Here is an 18,909-nt window from a genome sequence, read left to right on the forward strand (position 1 = left end):
GATTGTCTGCATTCCTTTTTACTGTAATAAAACATTACCAATGAAAAGCACCTCAATCAACAACATAATGATCTGACAATTATATTATGTATTAACAACATAAATGTTTTAATTGTCTAAACGCCAATCATACCTGTGTATTCACATCGTCCCTTCTTTCTGAGAATCAACACGACAAGCAGAAATATTCCAGTCACCACTAAACAGGTCACAAGCACCCCCACAACGGTGCCGATCACAGTTCCTGAACTTTGTTCTCCACATTCAGCATCCGTTGAAGAACTTCCTGGTTTTATCAGCTGAAGACTCAATGCTTCACATCTGGAATGATAGAGGGACATTTTGACAGGAACATGTGTAGGGAACCATGCTGCTGTTGGAAGAGTTCAGGTGTGTCCATGTCTGATCTGAAGCTTCACTTACTGTGTGTGTGGCTGACACGATGTCAATAATGTCCCATCGGAAAATGTTCCATAGCTGCAGTCAGAGCACTCAGTGTCCTTTAATGCTGTTCCTACAAATACAAATTTTATATACACACACACACACACACACACACACACACACACACACACACACACACACACACTTGTGTTCAGAATAATAACAGTGTGTTTAAAAAAGTGAATAATGCTCAAAATCCTTAGAATAGCTTTTCATTCCATAATATCAATGCATTGGGAACACTGCACATTCAATTCCAAATCAAAACATGACCAAAATTGATCAAGTTTGTGTTATACCTTTACAGAAAGTGAAGAAAAAGGAACATTAGGCTGTATTTGCATTTTTCTTCAAACATTTACTGTATGAACTGAAAAATGTCTCCAGGGTTTGCTTTGCTTTGAATCACTGCACTAATATTTAGTTGCATAACCATTCTTTCTGAGAACTGCTTCACATCTGTGTTGCATGGAGTCGACCAACTTCTGGCACCTGTGAACAGGTATTCCAGCCCAGGACCATTGAACTACATTCCACAATTCCTCTGCATTACTGGGTTTTGCCTCAGAAACAGCATTTTTGATGTCACCCCACAAGTTTTTATGGGATTGAGGTCTGGGGATTGGGCTGGCCACTCCATAACATCAATCTTTGCTCGCTTACTGGTGTGTTTTGGGTCACTGTCTTGTTGAAAGACCCATTTCAAAGGCATTTCCTCTTCAGCATAAGGCAACATGACCTCTTCAAGTATTTTGATGTATTGAAACTGATCCATGATCCCTGGTATGTGATAAATAGGCCCAACACAACAGTATGAGAAACATCCCCATGACATGATTTTTGCACCACCATGCTTTACTGTCTTCACAGTGTACTGTGGCTTGAATTCAGTGCATGGGGGTCGTCGGACAAACTGTCTGCGGCCCCCTAGACCCAAAAAAGAACAATTTTGCTCTCATCAGTCCACAGAATGTTGCCTCATTTCTCCTTTGGCCAGTCAATGTGTCCTTTGGCAAATTTCAACCTATTCAGTACATGTCTTTTTTTCAGCAATGGGACTTTGCGGGGGCTTCTAGCTGATAGTTTTGCTTCACATAGCCTTCTTCTGATCGTAACAGTACTCACAGGTAACTTTAAGTCTTCTTTGATTTTCCTGGAGCTGATCATTGGTTGAGCCTTTGCCATTTTGGCTATTCTTCGATCCATTCGAATGGTAGTTGACCGTTTTTTCCCACGTCGTTCAGGCTTTGGATGCCATTTCAAGGCATTTGAAATCATTTTGGCTGAGCAGCCTATAATTTTCTGCACTTCTTTATATGTTTTCCCCTCTCCAATCAACTTTTTAACTAAAGTCTGCTGTTCCTCAGAGCAATGTCTGGACCGACCCATTTTGCTGAGTATTTCAGTGTGAAATGCACTATAACCAGCATGCACAACATTTGCTTCCTTCCTTCCTTCCTTAAATATGGGCCATAACTGACACCTGTTTCTTCACAGAATCAATCACCTCACTAACTGAACACAACACTGCTATTATTTTGAACATGCCCATTTCAATTACAGATTCAATTACACAGAATGAGCAGCATGCATGTCATGACTGGTGGGTCTGTTGGTTTTCTATGACTCTACAACACTTACTAGTAAATTATTTGCCATGTAGAAATATCACTTCTACCAAAAGATTTGATTTATGAAGTTAGTGATGTTGGACTGCTATTATTTTTTTAACACAACTGTGTGTGTGTGTGTGTATATATATATATATATCTTTTTATCTAATCTAATCAGACCTGTCATGACATTTCTTTGTTTCAAGTCCAAAAATATAATCTTTCATAACCTTTTATGTTTCAGTAAAAACAACTCATTCCCCTGAAGGCCTGCTTCACAGTTGCACAAATACTATTCTACGGTTGGGCCTGCTTCATTACTGAACATGAAAAAAAAAAGATCCCACCATACATCTCATGACCTTCATCAGCTGATGGAGTTTGCTAAGTTGTCATGAGGCGGTTCAGATGTTGACAAAGGAATCTAAGTACAGAGTGTCAGTCATGTGATAGGTAGTGTTGGGGAAGTTACTTTTAAAAAGTAGTGTTTGCTCGTTACTCGTTACTTCTTAAAAAAGTAATCTGTTACTTTACTTAGTTACCCCCTATGGAAATAACTTTTTACTTTACTCGTTACTTTTAAGAGCAGGAGTCTCTGGCAGAGACTGAAGTTAATTATACAAAAACTATCTTCGACCATAAAGCCAATCTATGGTTTATCAGTGAAGTGTCTGAACTACACTGCAGACTGGATTCTCTCCTCACAGAGTGACGGCTGATTCATTATGAACGAGTCCAGCGCGGGTTAAATGCACATCAGCAGGTCATCGGCGTTACACGGTGTTAGTGTATACTATGTAATGTCTGTATCGACTTGTACCGGTCGCGCAGCCACGATGGTCCGTGCATTGTCGTAGACACATGCAGCCTCTTTTCTGGAAATCCTTGCGTGTCCGCAGTCCACAGCGGTCCGCTGCATGTATGTATGAGGCCATCTCCATGCATCCATCTGTGATTTGTGTCTGCCTGGCTCAGAGCGCCGTCCAGCAAAAAGCCACAAAGCTTTTGAGGAGCTTTTGACCGCGCAGCTGAGAAGGCAGTGTCGCTGTCAAATCTGTCCCTGGGAAAAGTAACGTTGCGCCGAATTGAAAAAGGAACTACGTTTCGTTACCAAATTTTCAGTAGTAGCGTGTTACACTACTTTTTACCCAAAAAAGTAGTTGTGTTACACCCAACACTGGTGATAGGTGATCAGCAAACGACTGGAGGAAGATCAATATCATACTGTCTGTCTGAATATACCTGCATTTATTGCAGCCAGGGAATGACTGTAACAGCACTGTAACAGCACTTCCTTTTGATAGAAAGGCAAAGTCCCTTCCGTTCTGGTGGAAAGCAAAATTGTCTTTTAAATTGACAAATCAGAAAGGGAGGGACTTTGCCTGTAGTAGTAATAGTTGTGATATCACAACCATACAAAAGTCCCGATTGCTGGTTTAAAGGCACAGTTTCTGAATTTACGATTATTTTTGGGCTTTTATGCCTTTAATTTTGTGACAGGACAGCTAGGTGAGAAAGGGGAGAGAGAGGGGGAAGACATGCAGGAAATCGCCACAGGTCGGACTTGAACCCTGGACCTCTGCGTCGAGGCACAAACCTCTCAGTACACCAGTGCTCCACCACTGAACCAACCCGGCCACGAATTAGTGTTTTTTTTTTGCTTTACTCATATTTATACATCACCTCGACCTGCTTAATAATTAAAAAAATACATGGTATCTCACTTGTTTTACAATATGGGACATTTAAAGCAACACTAGAGAACTTTTTGTAACTTAAAGTGCCCATATTATGAAAAAGCATGCTAACGCTAATGCTAACGCTAGCATGCTACCTCATTCTCAATAGCAAAGCACTGCTACAACACAAACAAGTTCACCATAATCTACAAAAGAACTACTTCCATGTGCGCCCTCATTTAGAAGTCTCCTAGCTAATCCTGCCTTGTAACTGACTGAAGGTGGAGAAACAGCCTTTCTTTTACTGTCTATGGAGCTAGCTAGCTGACATGATCTACATCTGAGCTACTGCGCATGTGCAATCAAAGATAGTACAGAAGAAGAAGAAGAAGAAGAAGAAGAAGAAGAAGAAAAGAGGTCTCACGAAAACAGAGACCAGCTGAAAAGAGGATCTGCAGCAGTGAGAGAGAGCTGTGCAGTACAACAAAATATGGTGTTTTTTGAAAATTAAACCATGTAAACCTATTCTGGTACAACTTTAAAATACAACTATGAACCTGAAAATGAGCATAATATGGGCACTTTAAAATAATGTTTCCAAAATTGTTTCCGTGGTTCATCAACTCATAACAGGGTGAACAGCACTTATGCATTCGCTTTGCGGCTCTCTACCGGCTATAACCACACTATGCAAGTTTGCCAGATCGGGTAGCTGATCTGTAGTTTGAATGAGACATTATGGGACAATTCCACTTTCAACCTGTAGGGGGACCGAAGCGGGAAAAGTTCTCTAGTGTTGCTTTAAGTTCATGAGGTCATTTTCACTGAAGTTTGGTGTTCTCATTTAAAACTTAAAACTATACATATAATCCTAAATTCAGCACGAGGAACTAACCTTTTTGGCTGATATATTGTCCTGGTTGACAGCTTCTGTGTTTCTGTGCTTCCGTACAGCTGTTTAATGAATGCTCCTTACAGTAGAATCCCTCCAATGGTTCACAAACTGCATTTGATGTAGTCGTACATGCAGTCTTGATCTTTAAACCAGATCCTGTCAACACATAAAGAGGTTACATACGAAGATACTTTACTTGTATATGAAGATACTTAACTTTTATTTTGTCTAATCTACTACAGAGCTACATGCTCAAAAATCAATATTTAGTTTCATATGTTTCTACTTACAATTAGGAAACATAAACAGAAATCTACCTGAATCACAGCGTACACAGGATAAACATTCTGTAAGTCCTGTAGGCTTATCCATGAATGTTCCCTCATCGCAATTCAAACAGGAAGTACCAAACTCTTTGCAATGTTTTCTAACACGACTTCCTGTTGAAAAGAAAACCAACAATTTCATGCAATATAACGTTTCTAATAAAAGGGATACTTTGCTAATGTAAATGCAGCTCTGTGTCATGGCAGTGTGGGGGCAGGTGTTTGGCTTCCCTCCGTGGCGCTAGTGAACATTCAATCAGATCTTACCAGCAGGACACCTAGGACAGCACTGATCCCCGTTCTGATACTCTGTTCGGTGACATGTGAGGGTATATCCACTGAAGACACTGAGCACGACTATCTGTGAAGAGAAGCCTGGTTAGAACATACAACACATACTGCAGACCAAATTCATTGATAGAAGCTGTTGAAATGAACTGTGATAGAAGTCTGTCTAAATTTCCGACTGCACGTGAAGGCAGCACGGAAAGCAGCAGAGAAAAAGAAAAGAGATGAAGCAAGAGTTGAAGGGACTTTCCTTTGTTGTTGCAGGACACAGTCGTCTATTGTTACACAAACTCATGGGCAGTTAAGTGCTTGTGTTTCGCAAGCAAGAGGCTTCAAAAATTACAACACATCCAAAACAGTGCAGCTAGGATCCTAATGAAGATACGAAAGTACAACCATATCACACCCATCCTTCACTCACTCCACTGGCTTCCTGTCTTATACAGGATTGAGTTCAAAGTCTCCCTACTCACCCATCAGTGCATCCATGGTAATGCCCCTCCCTACTTAAAGAGCTACTCACACCACAAACCTCCTCACGTAACCTCCGCTCTAGAAACAAAGTCCTTCTTCACCCCCACAGGACCAAACTCGGCACCATGGGGGATCAGGCTTTCTGCTCAGCCGCTCCTTGCCTGTGGAATTCCCTCCCAGACCACCTGAGAGCTCCACAAACCACCGACTCTTTCAACAAGGGTCTAAAAACCTTTTTTTAGCAAGTTATTGTTTATCTTTTTTTTTTTTTTTTATTATTATTGTGTATTATTTTACTTTTATGGTTCCAGATTTCACTGTGTGGGTTTTACTAAGAAACCAGCCTTTTATGAATAGTAAATGGTTTAAGGTTGAAATGAAATAAGATCACTAATTACAACAAAGTGTGAATTTCAACTGGTTGACATGAGATCACTAATCAAAATCTAATTACAACAAAGTGTGAATTCAACCAAAAGGGTTTTGCAAAGTTTTTCCTTTCCAAATATAGAAACAAAGATTCATAATAAAAGTACTTTTTCCACGCCAGAATGGGTGGCAAACAAAGTAATCTCGTATTTTATCTGCTTTTAAATGTTTAACTGTTTTGAACTGCTCTTCAATGTTTCATTTCTTATACTGCACTGTAACGTTTAATCTCGTATTTCATCTGTTTTGCATTTTTTTTGTTTTTTTGTAATCGTTCTTATGTAAAGCACTATGAATTGCCCTGTTGCTGAAATGTGCTATACAAATAAAGCTGCCTTGCCTTGCTTTTATTTCTTTGCTTTGCACCCTGTTTTTCTCCTGTCGCACTTTGGAATTGATTTGTCAATGAAAAGTGCTCTACAAATAAAATGTATTAATATTATTATTATTATTATTATTATTATTATTATTATTATTACCTGCATAGTATTTCAAACTTTTTTGTTGCAGCGATAGAGACAGTGATGTTTCCTGTTTACAGTAATGTTAACGAGTCTGATCTCTGGTTACATGATCGTCAACCACAGGGTGACGTCGGGTTGCTTTTCTCCAAAAGTTGAATAGGACTTAAAGCTATAGTGCGTAGTTTCTGTCGGCCCCACGAGGAATTCTAAGTAATGACGACAACACTGTCTACGCGTCCACATGATACAAGCCTTCCGTAACCGCCGGTTCAGTTTATTTTTGTATTTCTTCCTGTATACAGCTGACTTCAGGCACATGCTGTCACATGCAGAAGTGCTCTGAGGATACTGCCATCGTTGGGAGGGTGTCAGAGTAGAATGATCAGGAATACTGGGAGGTCATCTGGGACTTTGTCAACTGGTGTGAGTCAAACCACCTTCACATCAACACCAGCAAGACAAAGGAGATGGTGGTTTACTTTCGCAGGAGGCCACCTGGTACTACACCGGTGAACATCCAGGGTGTCGACATCGAGATGGTGGAGACGTACAAATATCTGGGTGTTCACCTCAACAATAAACTGGACTGGTCCAAAAACACAGACGTCCTGTACAAAAAGGGCCAAAGCCGTCTCCACCTGCTGAGGAGGCTGAGGTCCTTTGGTGTGTGCAGGACTCTGCTAAAAACATTTTAGGACTCTGTGGTTGCGTCTGCAATCTTTATGCAGTAGCCAGTAATTCTATTTTTTTCTATTTCTTATACTTTATGTATATATTTTTTCTCCTATGTCTACTTAATGTGTATTTGTGTTATTCTGATGTGTGTAATTGTTTCTTCTTCTTTTGAGCTGCTGTAGCACAGGAATTTCCCCAGCGTGGGATTAATAAAGTCTATCTTATCTTCCTTTACTGTGTGTGTGTGTGTGTGTGTGTGTGTGTGTGTGTGTGTGTGTGTGTGTGTGTGTGTGTTTGTGTGAGAGAGTGAGTGAGAGAATTATAAAGAACAAAGAGGTTATAAAGAAAGAAAGAAATGGTGGAGAGAGCAATATGATGTATGAATTATAATAAAAGCTTGCTGTAATAAGATTGTTTTACCAGCAATGATGTAACTGTAAAATGTTTTCTTAACATCATTGTATACGGCAGCATCGAAGTTTCTATGGACTGAAGACATCTCCCTCAGATTTGGGAGGAAGAGAGACGTCAAATCCAAAACAGGAACACCATCTGGAAACAAAAAGAAGACAACCATGTAGAGATTACACTACACACAGCAGAGACCTGCTGTAATGCAGCTTGAACTGTTGTTGGACTTTGCTGCCATATCTCGATTTTACACCTCACTGCAAATGGGGGGGAGGAGTGATGCCACAGAGGAGCCAAGGTGTGATGAGAGAAGAAACTTTCAGAGAAGCTTGAAATGAATAACCACAGTTGTATTCTCTAGGTCTTCTACAATTCACTGGGGATCTGTCTATTGACTGGTCACTGCAAATTAAACCAGGGGTTTAAACTGTTTGGTTTGTGACCTCTTACAAAAAGAAGTGGCTTGTTGTTGTTGGTTAGTCCAATGCCTCAGATTTCTATGAGTTATTTTCAGTTCCACTGAGGAGACATTTCCTCTAAACCTCTCACATGGTTTCTTTTAAATAGAGATGTTCCAGTATCGGTTCCAGTATCGGTATCGGCTCATATACTGCCTAAAACGCTGGTATTGGTATCGGGAAGTACTGGAGTTTATGCATCGATCCGATACCACTAATAAAGCCCTAAAGAAAATCTACGTTAAAAGTAGTTTATTTATGTTCTTTTTCCGTTATAACTGACTGTCAAACTGGAGAATAAAAGAAAGTTCTGTAGCATTCATTGTTTGTGTTTGTTCATGTTTCACAAAGAGTTTAACCTGAACCAGACCGACAACAAAGAACACACAGAAATCATCACATCCATACAGGGTTATGTAGTTATACAGTTGTTAAAACATAATAAAATATATGACACACTGGTATCGGTACTCGGTATCGGCCGATACACAAGTTCAGGTATCAGAATCGGTATCGGGAAGCAAAAAATGGTATCGGGCCATCTCTACTTTTAACAGGTGCAATATGTAATATATTTACTGTATCAAATCCAAAAATGACCACAATAGGTCATCAGATATTAAGGAAACATGCTAAGTTTAAATACTATGTTTTCTGACAACAATGCTAAAGCCAGTATTTTCAAGGTCTGTAGCTGAATGAGTACTGAAGTTACACCGCTGGTGGGAGTGAGTAATGATGTCTGGAGTGACATGACAAAATGTTTTCATTAGACAAGACAGATAAGAAAAGAATGCTAGTCAGCTGACACAACACACACACACACACACACACACACACACACACACACACACACACACACTACACTACACCTACCCCCGCCTCTCTCATGCCTACACAGGAGGAAGGAGAGCCATAGCCGTCTGCAAATGCTGTGTACACACTGGAACAACAGATGTTGTCTCTAGGGGCAACGTGCAGCTGCTTTAGCGGCTATATAAGCATGTTCGTTGCCCCCTGCCCTTATCTCATGCTGATACTTTGGCTACAGACACACAGGGCCTTGAACATTTCTCACTCCCTGATTCTGTAGTTGCCTTGTAAACACACACAACACCTCAGGAAAGACAGCAGTGGAAAGCTGCAGGGTGCACCTTTAAAACTGGTATCTGGCTAGGTCCTCGACACTTTTTCTCACATTTTGCTAAATTGACACATGGGTATGACCATGTCTCAAAAGGGAGTATGTTGTCACAGATAACACAGACATGGTACACAAGGGTTTCACAACATTTGCAGACATTTTTTGTAAAGCTTGTATCATATGTGCACAACACAACGTAGGTAGAGGAGTGAAAGTAGCACAACAGGCTGCACATCCACCACCCACGAGACCATTTGAGCATGTGATGATGGATTTTGTTGAGCTAACACCATCCGAAGGGAAAAAATATGCTCTGACTATGGTAGATTTATGGTCAAAATGGGTAGAAGTTTTCCCCGCCTCAAAACAAACAGCTTCAGTGGTGGCAAAAGCTCTAATGACAGAGATTATTCCCAGATGGGGATTACCGAGTCGCCTGTCCAGTGACGACGGAGCTCATTTTGTAAACTCAGCCATAACACAGATAAGTTTGTATATTGGCATAGACATCAGAACGCATTGCAGTTACCATCCGCAGAGCAGGGGCACCATTGAGCAAGAAAATGGTACACTAAAAGCAAAACTAGCTAAATGCTGTACAGACACAGGTCTCCCTTGGACAAAAGCACTTCCTCTGGTTCTGATGTATATGCGAATGCGTAAAAGAGTCCGTTCTAATCTCAGTCCATTTGAAATTTTATTTGGGCACCCACCCCAGGTAGGGACAGAGGCCCCAAAGGCCCCTCCTTCCAAACACGGCCCTGTGCGAACATGGTATGTTAAGTTACTGCACGCTACTCTCTCCTACTCTTTCTGCCATCAGAACCCAGGTTTCTGCAGGCCTGCCTAAACCAGCTGAAGGACCACTACATGAGCTTCAGCCCGGGGATTTCGTGGTCCTGAAAGATTTCAGAAGGAAGAACTGGCAGTCCAAACGGTGGCAAGGACCATTCCAGATTCTCTTGGTCACACACACCGCAGTGAAGGTCGCTGAGAGAGCTACGTGGGTCCACGCATCACACTGTAGGAAAGTCCCAGATCCAGGAGAGAGAGAACAGGTTTTTCTACGGCCTGCAACAAGCGACGAACAGACCACTGGTTAGTCACTTACGAGGAAGGAAGATTGAGACCAGCCTGACAGAATGGCGTTTTCTGTGCTATCTCAATAACAGTTGAGGAAAAACAGGAGTTTTCCCTTCACTAAACACATCAGGGAGAAAAACCCCGATCGACAAAAACTGGTATCGTACTGTGTTAAGTCCTTCGCAAAAAACAGCAGTGACGATTACACATTTTGCTCTGACAATCATTCTCCAGCTGTGATCCTCACAAAACAGCACATTCAGGATCAGAACAGGGCTGCTCTGACACACAAATGGAGCAGTCAAGAAGATGGAGACGGGAATGGCATCAACCACGACTATGTGAGATAATCAGATTTATTATTAGTCTCTTTTTTATTACTGTGTGTCTGATAATTGCATTGTTGATGATGCACACACACACACTGAGTGAAGAATGGGATTTGTGTGACCAGCATGAGGAGGAGGTGCCAGGCTGTTGTGGCTGTGTATGGTTCTTCCACACGCTACTGAGGCTCCTGTTTGTGAAATGAATAAATTGTTAAATTGCCAATATGTCTGTGTTTCTTCAAACTTCAATCATCCAATCCACCAAACACCAAACGAGTCAATGGAAGAATAAGGTGTTTGGCATTGGCAGAGAAGATTTGGCAAATTTTTCATGGGCGCAACCCACATACTCAGCCCTGCTGCTCATCCCACAAATGCATGTTCCTTAAAAATGGGGCACCATGTGAAAGGGAACTAAACAGGCTTTCCAACGGTATAAGATTTATTGCCAAAAAGAATTGTTACCACAGAGAAATAATCTACCAAACACAAATTTCCTCCTTACTTTTTGTGCTAAGTTTATCTGGTATCGGCGGACTCAGTGTGCAAATTTGCTGGATATAACTTGTGTTGTGAACTGTATGCTGCGTGTGTGCGAAGTGAATTGGAAGAGAATGGAACCACTAGCACTGGCGTGGCTAATCCTGTCTGGCCAAGTTGTTCAGAGCTCTGCTGACGGGTCCATCAGCAGCAGCGGCCTTCTAATGTACAGCCGGTCTGAGCTGCTGGGACTGCAGGACAGCGGAGTGCTACTGCCGCCTGATCTGCTCCACGATGTGCCTGGGGAGCTACGACAACATCATGGACCGGGCCTCCGTCGAGACGGGAAGGCCAGGAAACGGGGTAGGAGAGGCGGCCTCGAACAGCGCATCCGAGGAGCCACCAAGCTACCGCTACCACCCATGCTTCTCTGCAACCCACGATCCTTAAGCAGCTAAGGCAATCACAGACTGTGTCCATCGCCATCTACAAAACAAACCTGACGCTCCCATGCTGATACTTGGCGATTTTAAACACTGCAGCCTGAATAAAACTTGACCTGGCTTTCATCAATATGTTAAGTGTAACACTAGAAACAACAACATCCTCGATAAATGCTATGGCAATATCAAGGATGCCTACACAGCCAGAGCCAGACCTCCCCTGAATAACTCTGACCATAATGTTATCCAGCTGCTCCACACATATCGCTCAGTTTTTAAGTCCAGCAAACGGGGAATCCAGTCTGTGAAGGTCCAGTGACAAAATGAAGGAGCTGAAGGGATGCTTCCTCTGCACAGACTGGGATATCTTGTTCAAGGATGCAGACACTGACAGTGCCACTGAATCAATCACTGCCTACATATCTTTCTGTATTGACTCTGTTATTATGGAATGCCGTTTTATTCAATATTAAATAAATGAATAAATACATAAATAAATATGCCTTTGAAATACATCATGAAATAAATAAATGGGGCAATAAATACATAAATAAATAAATGTAAATATTCATATAAAAATGAATCAGTTACAAAAATATATTAAAAGGTTTTACTTTTAATTATTTCATGGTACTTTTATTTCATAAGTCCACGTTTATTTATTTCAGTGGACTTTTATTTCCTAATGCCACATTTATTTATTTCCAGTTCTTATATGCAAATCAGGGGGCGTGGCCATCTCTCACATTCAGAACAGAGCCATGTGCACCACGACCGCAGCAGCGGTGCTCTGTACCCACAGTCACCTATTCTGGGGGTAACTGCACCACCAGCTAGTGCTGACGTGACAGAGCACCACAACCGGCAGCTCCAGATGCTCTGTACCCACTACGGGTTGATGTATATGAAATAATTATTTATTATGAAATAAAAGTACAATGAAATAATTAAAAGTAAAACATTTTAATATACTTATTTAACTAACTGATATATGAATATATACATTTATTTAATTATTTATGTAATTATTCTCATTTATTTATTTCATGATGTATTTCAAAGCCATATTTATTTATTTATTAATTTATTTAATATTGAATAAAATGGCATTCCATATGTTATACCCCAGAAAAACTGTTAAACGATATCCTAATAACAAACCCTATATCACAAAAAGGCATTAGGGAATGCATCAACAGGAATCAGATCTGGAAATAAAGCAGAAGTCTGAGCTGCACGAAAATACCTTAATCTGCAAATGAGAGCAGCTCGGCAGCGGAACAAGGAGCGGACAGAACAAGGCATGTTCCTTAAAAATGGGGCACCATGTGAAAGGGAACTAAACAGGCTTTCCAACGGTATAAGATTTATTGCCAAAAAGAATTGTTACCAGAGAGAAATAATCTACCAAACACAAATTTCCTCCTTACTTTTTTGTGCTAAGTTTATCTGGTATCGGCGGACTCAGTGTGCAAATTTGCTGGATATAACTTGTGTTGTGAACTGTATGCTGCGTGTGTGCGAAGTGAATTGGAAGAGAATGGACCACTAGCACTGGCGTGGCTAATCCTGTCTGGCCAAGTTGTTCAGAGCTCTGCTGACGGGTCCATCAGCAGCAGCGGCCTTCTAATGTACAGCCGGTCTGAGCTGCTGGGACTGCAGGACAGCGGAGTGCTACTGCCGCCTGATCTGCTCCACGATGTGCCTGGGGAGCTACGACAACATCATGGACCGGGCCTCCGTCGAGACGGGAAGGCCAGGAAAGCGGGGTAGGAGAGGCGGCCTCGAACAGCGCATCCGAGGAGCCACCAAGCTACCGCTACCACCCATGCTTCTCTGCAACCCACGATCCTTAAGCAGCTAAGGCAATCACAGACTGTGTCCATCGCCATCTACAAAACAAACCTGACGCTCCCATGCTGATACTTGGCGATTTTAAACACTGCAGCCTGAATAAAACTTGACCTGGCTTTCATCAATATGTTAAGTGTAACACTAGAAACAACAACATCCTCGATAAATGCTATGGCAATATCAAGGATGCCTACACAGCCAGAGCCAGACCTCCCCTGAATAACTCTGACCATAATGTTATCCAGCTGCTCCCCACATATCGCTCAGTTTTTAAGTCCAGCAAACGGGGAATCCAGTCTGTGAAGGTCCAGTGACAAAATGAAGGAGCTGAAGGGATGCTTCCTCTGCACAGACTGGGATATCTTGTTCAAGGATGCAGACACTGACAGTGCCACTGAATCAATCACTGCCTACATATCTTTCTGTATTGACTCTAACTATAACTGTTATTATGGAATGCTGTTTTATTCAATATTAAATAAATGAATAAATACATAAATAAATGAATAAATAAATAAGCCTTTGAAATACATCATGAAATAAATAAATGGGGCAATAAATACATAAATAAATAAATGTAAATATTCATATAAAAATGAATCAGGTACAAAAATATATTAAAAGGTTTTACTTTTAATTATTTCAAGGTACTTTTATTTCCTAATGCCACATTTATTTATTTCCCTCTCTATTTATTTCCAGTTCTTATATGCAAATCAGGGGGCGTGGCCATCTCTCACATTCAGAACAGAGCCATGTGCACCACGACCGCAGCAGCGGTGCTCTGTACCCACAGTCACCTATTCTGGGGGTAACTGCACCACCAGCTAGCGCTGACGTGACAGAGCACCACAACCGGCAGCTCCAGATGTTCTGTACCCACTACGGGTTGGCGTAGTAAACCCGTAAAAAATCTATTATTATTCCAGTACCCAAAAAGGCATGTCCCCAGGAGAACCATGATTATCGACCGGTGGCCATTACCTCTAATGTTTTTAAATCAATGGAGAAGCTTATGATAGAGAAACTCCATACAGATGTGGAACAAATGTTAGATAAACACCAATTTGCTTCCACAAAAAAATCGTAGTACAAGTGATGCCATATCAACAATAATACACCTCACTCTAAAGCACCTTGAAAGTCCTGTTGCATATGCTTTTTGTTGATTTTAGTTCTGCCTTTAACTCAATCCAGCCACATATCATGCTTAGGAAATTAGTTCAGTTAAATGTAAATCCCATTTTAATCAGGTGGTATCACTAATATTTTTTTTCACACCAACTTCATATTAACACAAGCAAAACTGTGGAAATGCTGGTAGACCCCAGATCAGCTGGAGATCAGAGCCCTGTGACCATCCATGGTTATGACATCAAGCAGGTGTCCTTTAAATATCTAGGAGTTTATATTGATAATGACCTGAGTTGGCGCACACATGGAACAAATGTCTGTGCCAGAACTCATCAGCGTCTCCACTTTTTGCGCAGACTTAAGAGTTATTTGGGGTCTGTAAAATATCGTTATATATATATATATATATAGTATAGTTAGAAGTAACTTTCTTTGCATTCATTTGATTCCCAATCAAAATACACTGGGAAAAATTGCTTTTGATTGTTAATATGTACTTAAAAACTGATGGGAACACCTGCACCTCTCAACCTGCAGGAGCTTTTTGTTCAGGCAACAATCAGGCAGGCTAAGACCATTCTATCTGATAACTCACGTGTTGTCTTGTCGTGAAGTCAGCTTAAGTGCGACTCGAGTCCGAGTCTCAGACTCGAGTCCCCATATCTGCAACTTGACCACAATTAACCCCACTGACCTAGGATCCAGCCATATAGACTTATTAAACAATACGTTTCCTTCATTACAGTACGGCAGGTGTCGCTTTAGATGTGCGCGCTCCCGCTAGACGACGTCACCCTTAGTTTACGTCACCAGAGTGATAGAGAAAGACATTACTATCTCTATGGCTCTGTAACCTAGCCTACCATACGGACTGAATTTCGACGTAATGTTTATTAATTCAAGATTTCTTCAGTTGAAGCGGATTCATTCTGCTGTTTTTTGTTCCAGGTGTATCTTTCCATGTAATATAAAGAGACTAGACCGCTCCTAAAGGACTTTTACTTTCACTTTAACTTGTGGTCGACTGGCCGATAATCCAGAACATATCTAGCAGTAACCATAACAACAACTGGCATCAGAAGTGATGACCATCTTTATAGAAAATATCGAGACTCACCTGAGTTTCATTAGTGGCTCAATATTCTCGTTTATAATGTTGTTCTCTTTAAATATGTCGTCGTCTTAACTTTCCTCTTCCCTCAACCCGTTGGCAAGCTGCCAAAAAACTCTTTCAACCAATCAGCAGTGATGTGTAGGCCGTTTTTTTTCTTTTTCTTTTTTAAATCTTTATTTAGAACACATCCAATATAGGAAATAACACGTCAGTGAAGGATAACCATAGTAAAAAAATACAGGTTGAAGTATCGAAATAAAGTACATTAAAGAATATCAGAGCAAAAAAAATGTGTGTGTGTGTGTGTATGTGTGTGTGTGTGTGTGTGTGTGTGTGTGTGTGTGTATATCCAGTTTAATTTTGTTTTTTTTCGAGAGATAATTATAATAGAACAAAGAAAAAGAAATGTTGGAGAGGAGCAATATGATGTATGAATTATAATAAAAGCTTGCTGTAATAAGATTGTTTTACCAGCAATGATGTAACTGTCAAATGTTTTCTTAACATCATTGTATACGGCAGGATCTAAGTTTCTATGGACTGAAGACATCTCTCTCAGATTTGGGAGGAAGAGAGACGTCAAATCCAAAACAGGAACATCATCTGGAAACAAAAAGAAGACAACCATGTAGAGATTACACTACACACAGCAGAGACCTGCTGTAATGCAGCTTGAACTGTTGTTGGACTTTGCTGCCATATCTCGATTTTACACCTCATTTGCAACATACTGTAACTGAGGGGGGGGGGGACACATATAAAGAATATTACATAACTACTCAATGTTGGACAATTCAAGTAGAAATATTTCACAGATACAGTCACACCTCCTAAACAGAATACACACATTAATCTAAAGTACTTTAAACTTTTTTTTAAAAGCATTTCTCAGGTTTTATTGAAGCCAGCTCTTGCTTTACTTCCACTATTTACACAGCTTAGTTAACAGATCCATACGTCCCACATTGTGTCGTCCCCCCACCCCCTCCATGTAAATGGATGGAACATGGGCCAAAAGTATCCAGGATCAAAAAATATGGTTTCTTTAATTGTAGGTAGTTCTGATCATGCTGATGTTTGTTCCAGTGTTCATTTTCTTGATAAGTTTGAACAAGTTAAGGGTGAAACATCATGATTGACTCGCGATTGGGCGGGACTTTAATACTGCACAGAAGACTGCAAAGACAACGTGCCAGGATCCAAGTGGTGTTCTAAAAATGTCTCTGTTTATTTATCGGTGGTTAAATCCTGAGGAGAGAACTGTGTGACTTGGTCCATCAGAGGGTCAAGAGAGTGGAAAATAGTCCCACACCATATTAGATAACTAAACACGTATTGATCTTTTACAAATCAGCTAAAACAATGGATGGTCAATACATATACATGTCAGGACTAAAACTATTTGTGCCAAGTTCTGCTTGTGTTGTCCTTTGTTTTGTTTCCAGATGGTGTTCCTGCTTTTGGATTTGCGTCTCTCTTCCTCCCAAATCTGAGAGATGTCTTCAGTCCATAGAAACTTAGATCCTGCCGTATACAATGATGTTGAGAAAACATTTGACAGTTGCATCATTGCTGGTAAAACAATCTTATTACAGCAAGCAAGTAAGAACTGAAAACTAAAAAGGCAGAAAGTCATTTTGAAGAGTTTACTGCACTGCAGAATTACAGACTGCACGCAGAAACAAAGACCTCATGTGTTATGAAATACTGTGAGACCAGTGAAGACTATTTTTTCATAAAATCCTCTTTTCACAAGTAAATAGAAGTTGACATGATCAAGTCTTTTTGCAGTTAAGATATTAAATGTTGGTATTAGCTAAGACTTTTATTCTCTGTTTTCATAAATGGGACTATTTTAGCATGAAGCTCTATAGTAGAAGAGACTAAATACATATATGTAACATCTTTATGTGTTGACAGGTTTTGGTTTAAAGATCAAGACGTCATGTACGGCTACCTCAGATACAGTTTGTGAACCACTGGAGGGATTCTACTGTTTGTACACTATAGAGGACGACTGTGTGGAAGCACAGAAACACAGCAGCTGTCAACCAGGACAATATATCAGCCTAAATGGTTAGTTTATTGGGTTGACTTTGAGATTATAGGTATAGCTTTAATTTTAAATGAGAACACCAAAGTTCAGGGGAAATAACCGTAATGAACTGTCTGAGAAGAGAAGAGACTGGAATGAGTCGTTTTTTCCTGAAATATGAAAAGCTTGTGAAAGATTATATTTTGGGGACTTGAAACAAAGAAATATTGTATTGTATATAATAATAATTATGTATTTTTAACTGTCTTCTTCAAAAATGTCAACAATCAATTTTTAAAACAAAATAACAGCTTGGAGCACGGACTTAGTATGTGACGGCTCAAGGCTCTTCATTTATTGGATAGCTGTGAAGGAATGTCTCTGTCAACGTTGTTATGTGGTGCCTTGCAGCATCTTCATGTAATTATACATGCAGACTTTATTGATTGTTGGTCCTGAGCACTGTTAAGACAATGAACTCCAAGTATGAACTTGTTCATGTGTGCCTCTTTTCTCACCTTGGCTGCCGACATCAGGGACCACAGAAGCTCCTCACTTCTCTTCTGATCAGCTGCTCAACTCTTCGCTCTCAAGTAGGGTCTGCTCACAAAGTAGCCAGACACAGAAACTTGTGCTGCTTGTGTGAAAATGTTGCACTACTGAACTAAAATATTGTATCAAAAACTGAAAGCATTACTGAACTATAAAATGAATGAAGTCTATTAAAATGTACGTAACTTGTGAATAAATGGGAATTGATTAATTTACAAGATGTACAGCGTCATTCCAGCGAGGCGCAATGACTAATGGGTAATCTTGCTTGTCAACTTCCGGGGAAGTGATGAACCGTTCAGTTCTTACCTACACAGTTCGGTTTAAAAGCATTTTTAAAATAACTAAATACCCTGTGTAGTCCACTTTGCAGGAAACTACTAGGAGATCGGAACCATCTCTTAGAGAACAAAAAAGCTGCCAACTTTGATTTGGACCATCTTGTTTCAGTCACATCGTCAGCTACCATGTAGTCTCACATACACCACAGATGCATTCTGGGATGGTAGAAAAAATGCTCTGGTTTGTTTGCATTTCTTTAAACCAATCACAATCGTCTTGGGGCGGTGCTAAGCTCCGGGACGC

At 40.5% G+C, this 18,909-nt stretch overlaps 1 protein-coding gene and 1 long non-coding RNA gene across 2 annotated transcripts; one reads left to right on the forward strand and one right to left on the reverse strand.

Moving 5' to 3' along the window:
* Nucleotides 1-4: 4 nt before the first annotated feature.
* On the reverse strand, nt 5-17,172 carry LOC144520172 (tumor necrosis factor receptor superfamily member 14-like; the record flags this gene model as incomplete). Its single annotated transcript, XM_078253838.1, has 7 exons — nt 16,209-17,172; nt 5,225-5,318; nt 4,949-5,071; nt 4,632-4,787; nt 424-514; nt 134-321; nt 5-21 (listed from the first exon to the last, which is right to left on the reverse strand). Coding segments are annotated over exons 1-7 (708 nt in total), but the record flags the coding sequence as incomplete, so codon positions are not given.
* Nucleotides 17,173-17,660: 488 nt separating this feature from the next.
* Nucleotides 17,661-18,542, forward strand: LOC144520477 (uncharacterized). The gene is made up of 2 exons (XR_013502229.1): nt 17,661-17,813; nt 18,309-18,542. It is a non-coding gene; the product is annotated as an uncharacterized LOC144520477 (long non-coding RNA).
* The last annotated feature ends 367 nt before the right edge of the window (nt 18,543-18,909 follow it).

Source organism: Sander vitreus, chromosome 7 (genome assembly GCF_031162955.1).
Source record: "Sander vitreus isolate 19-12246 chromosome 7, sanVit1, whole genome shotgun sequence".
Classification (NCBI taxonomy): domain Eukaryota; kingdom Metazoa; phylum Chordata; class Actinopteri; order Perciformes; family Percidae; genus Sander; species Sander vitreus.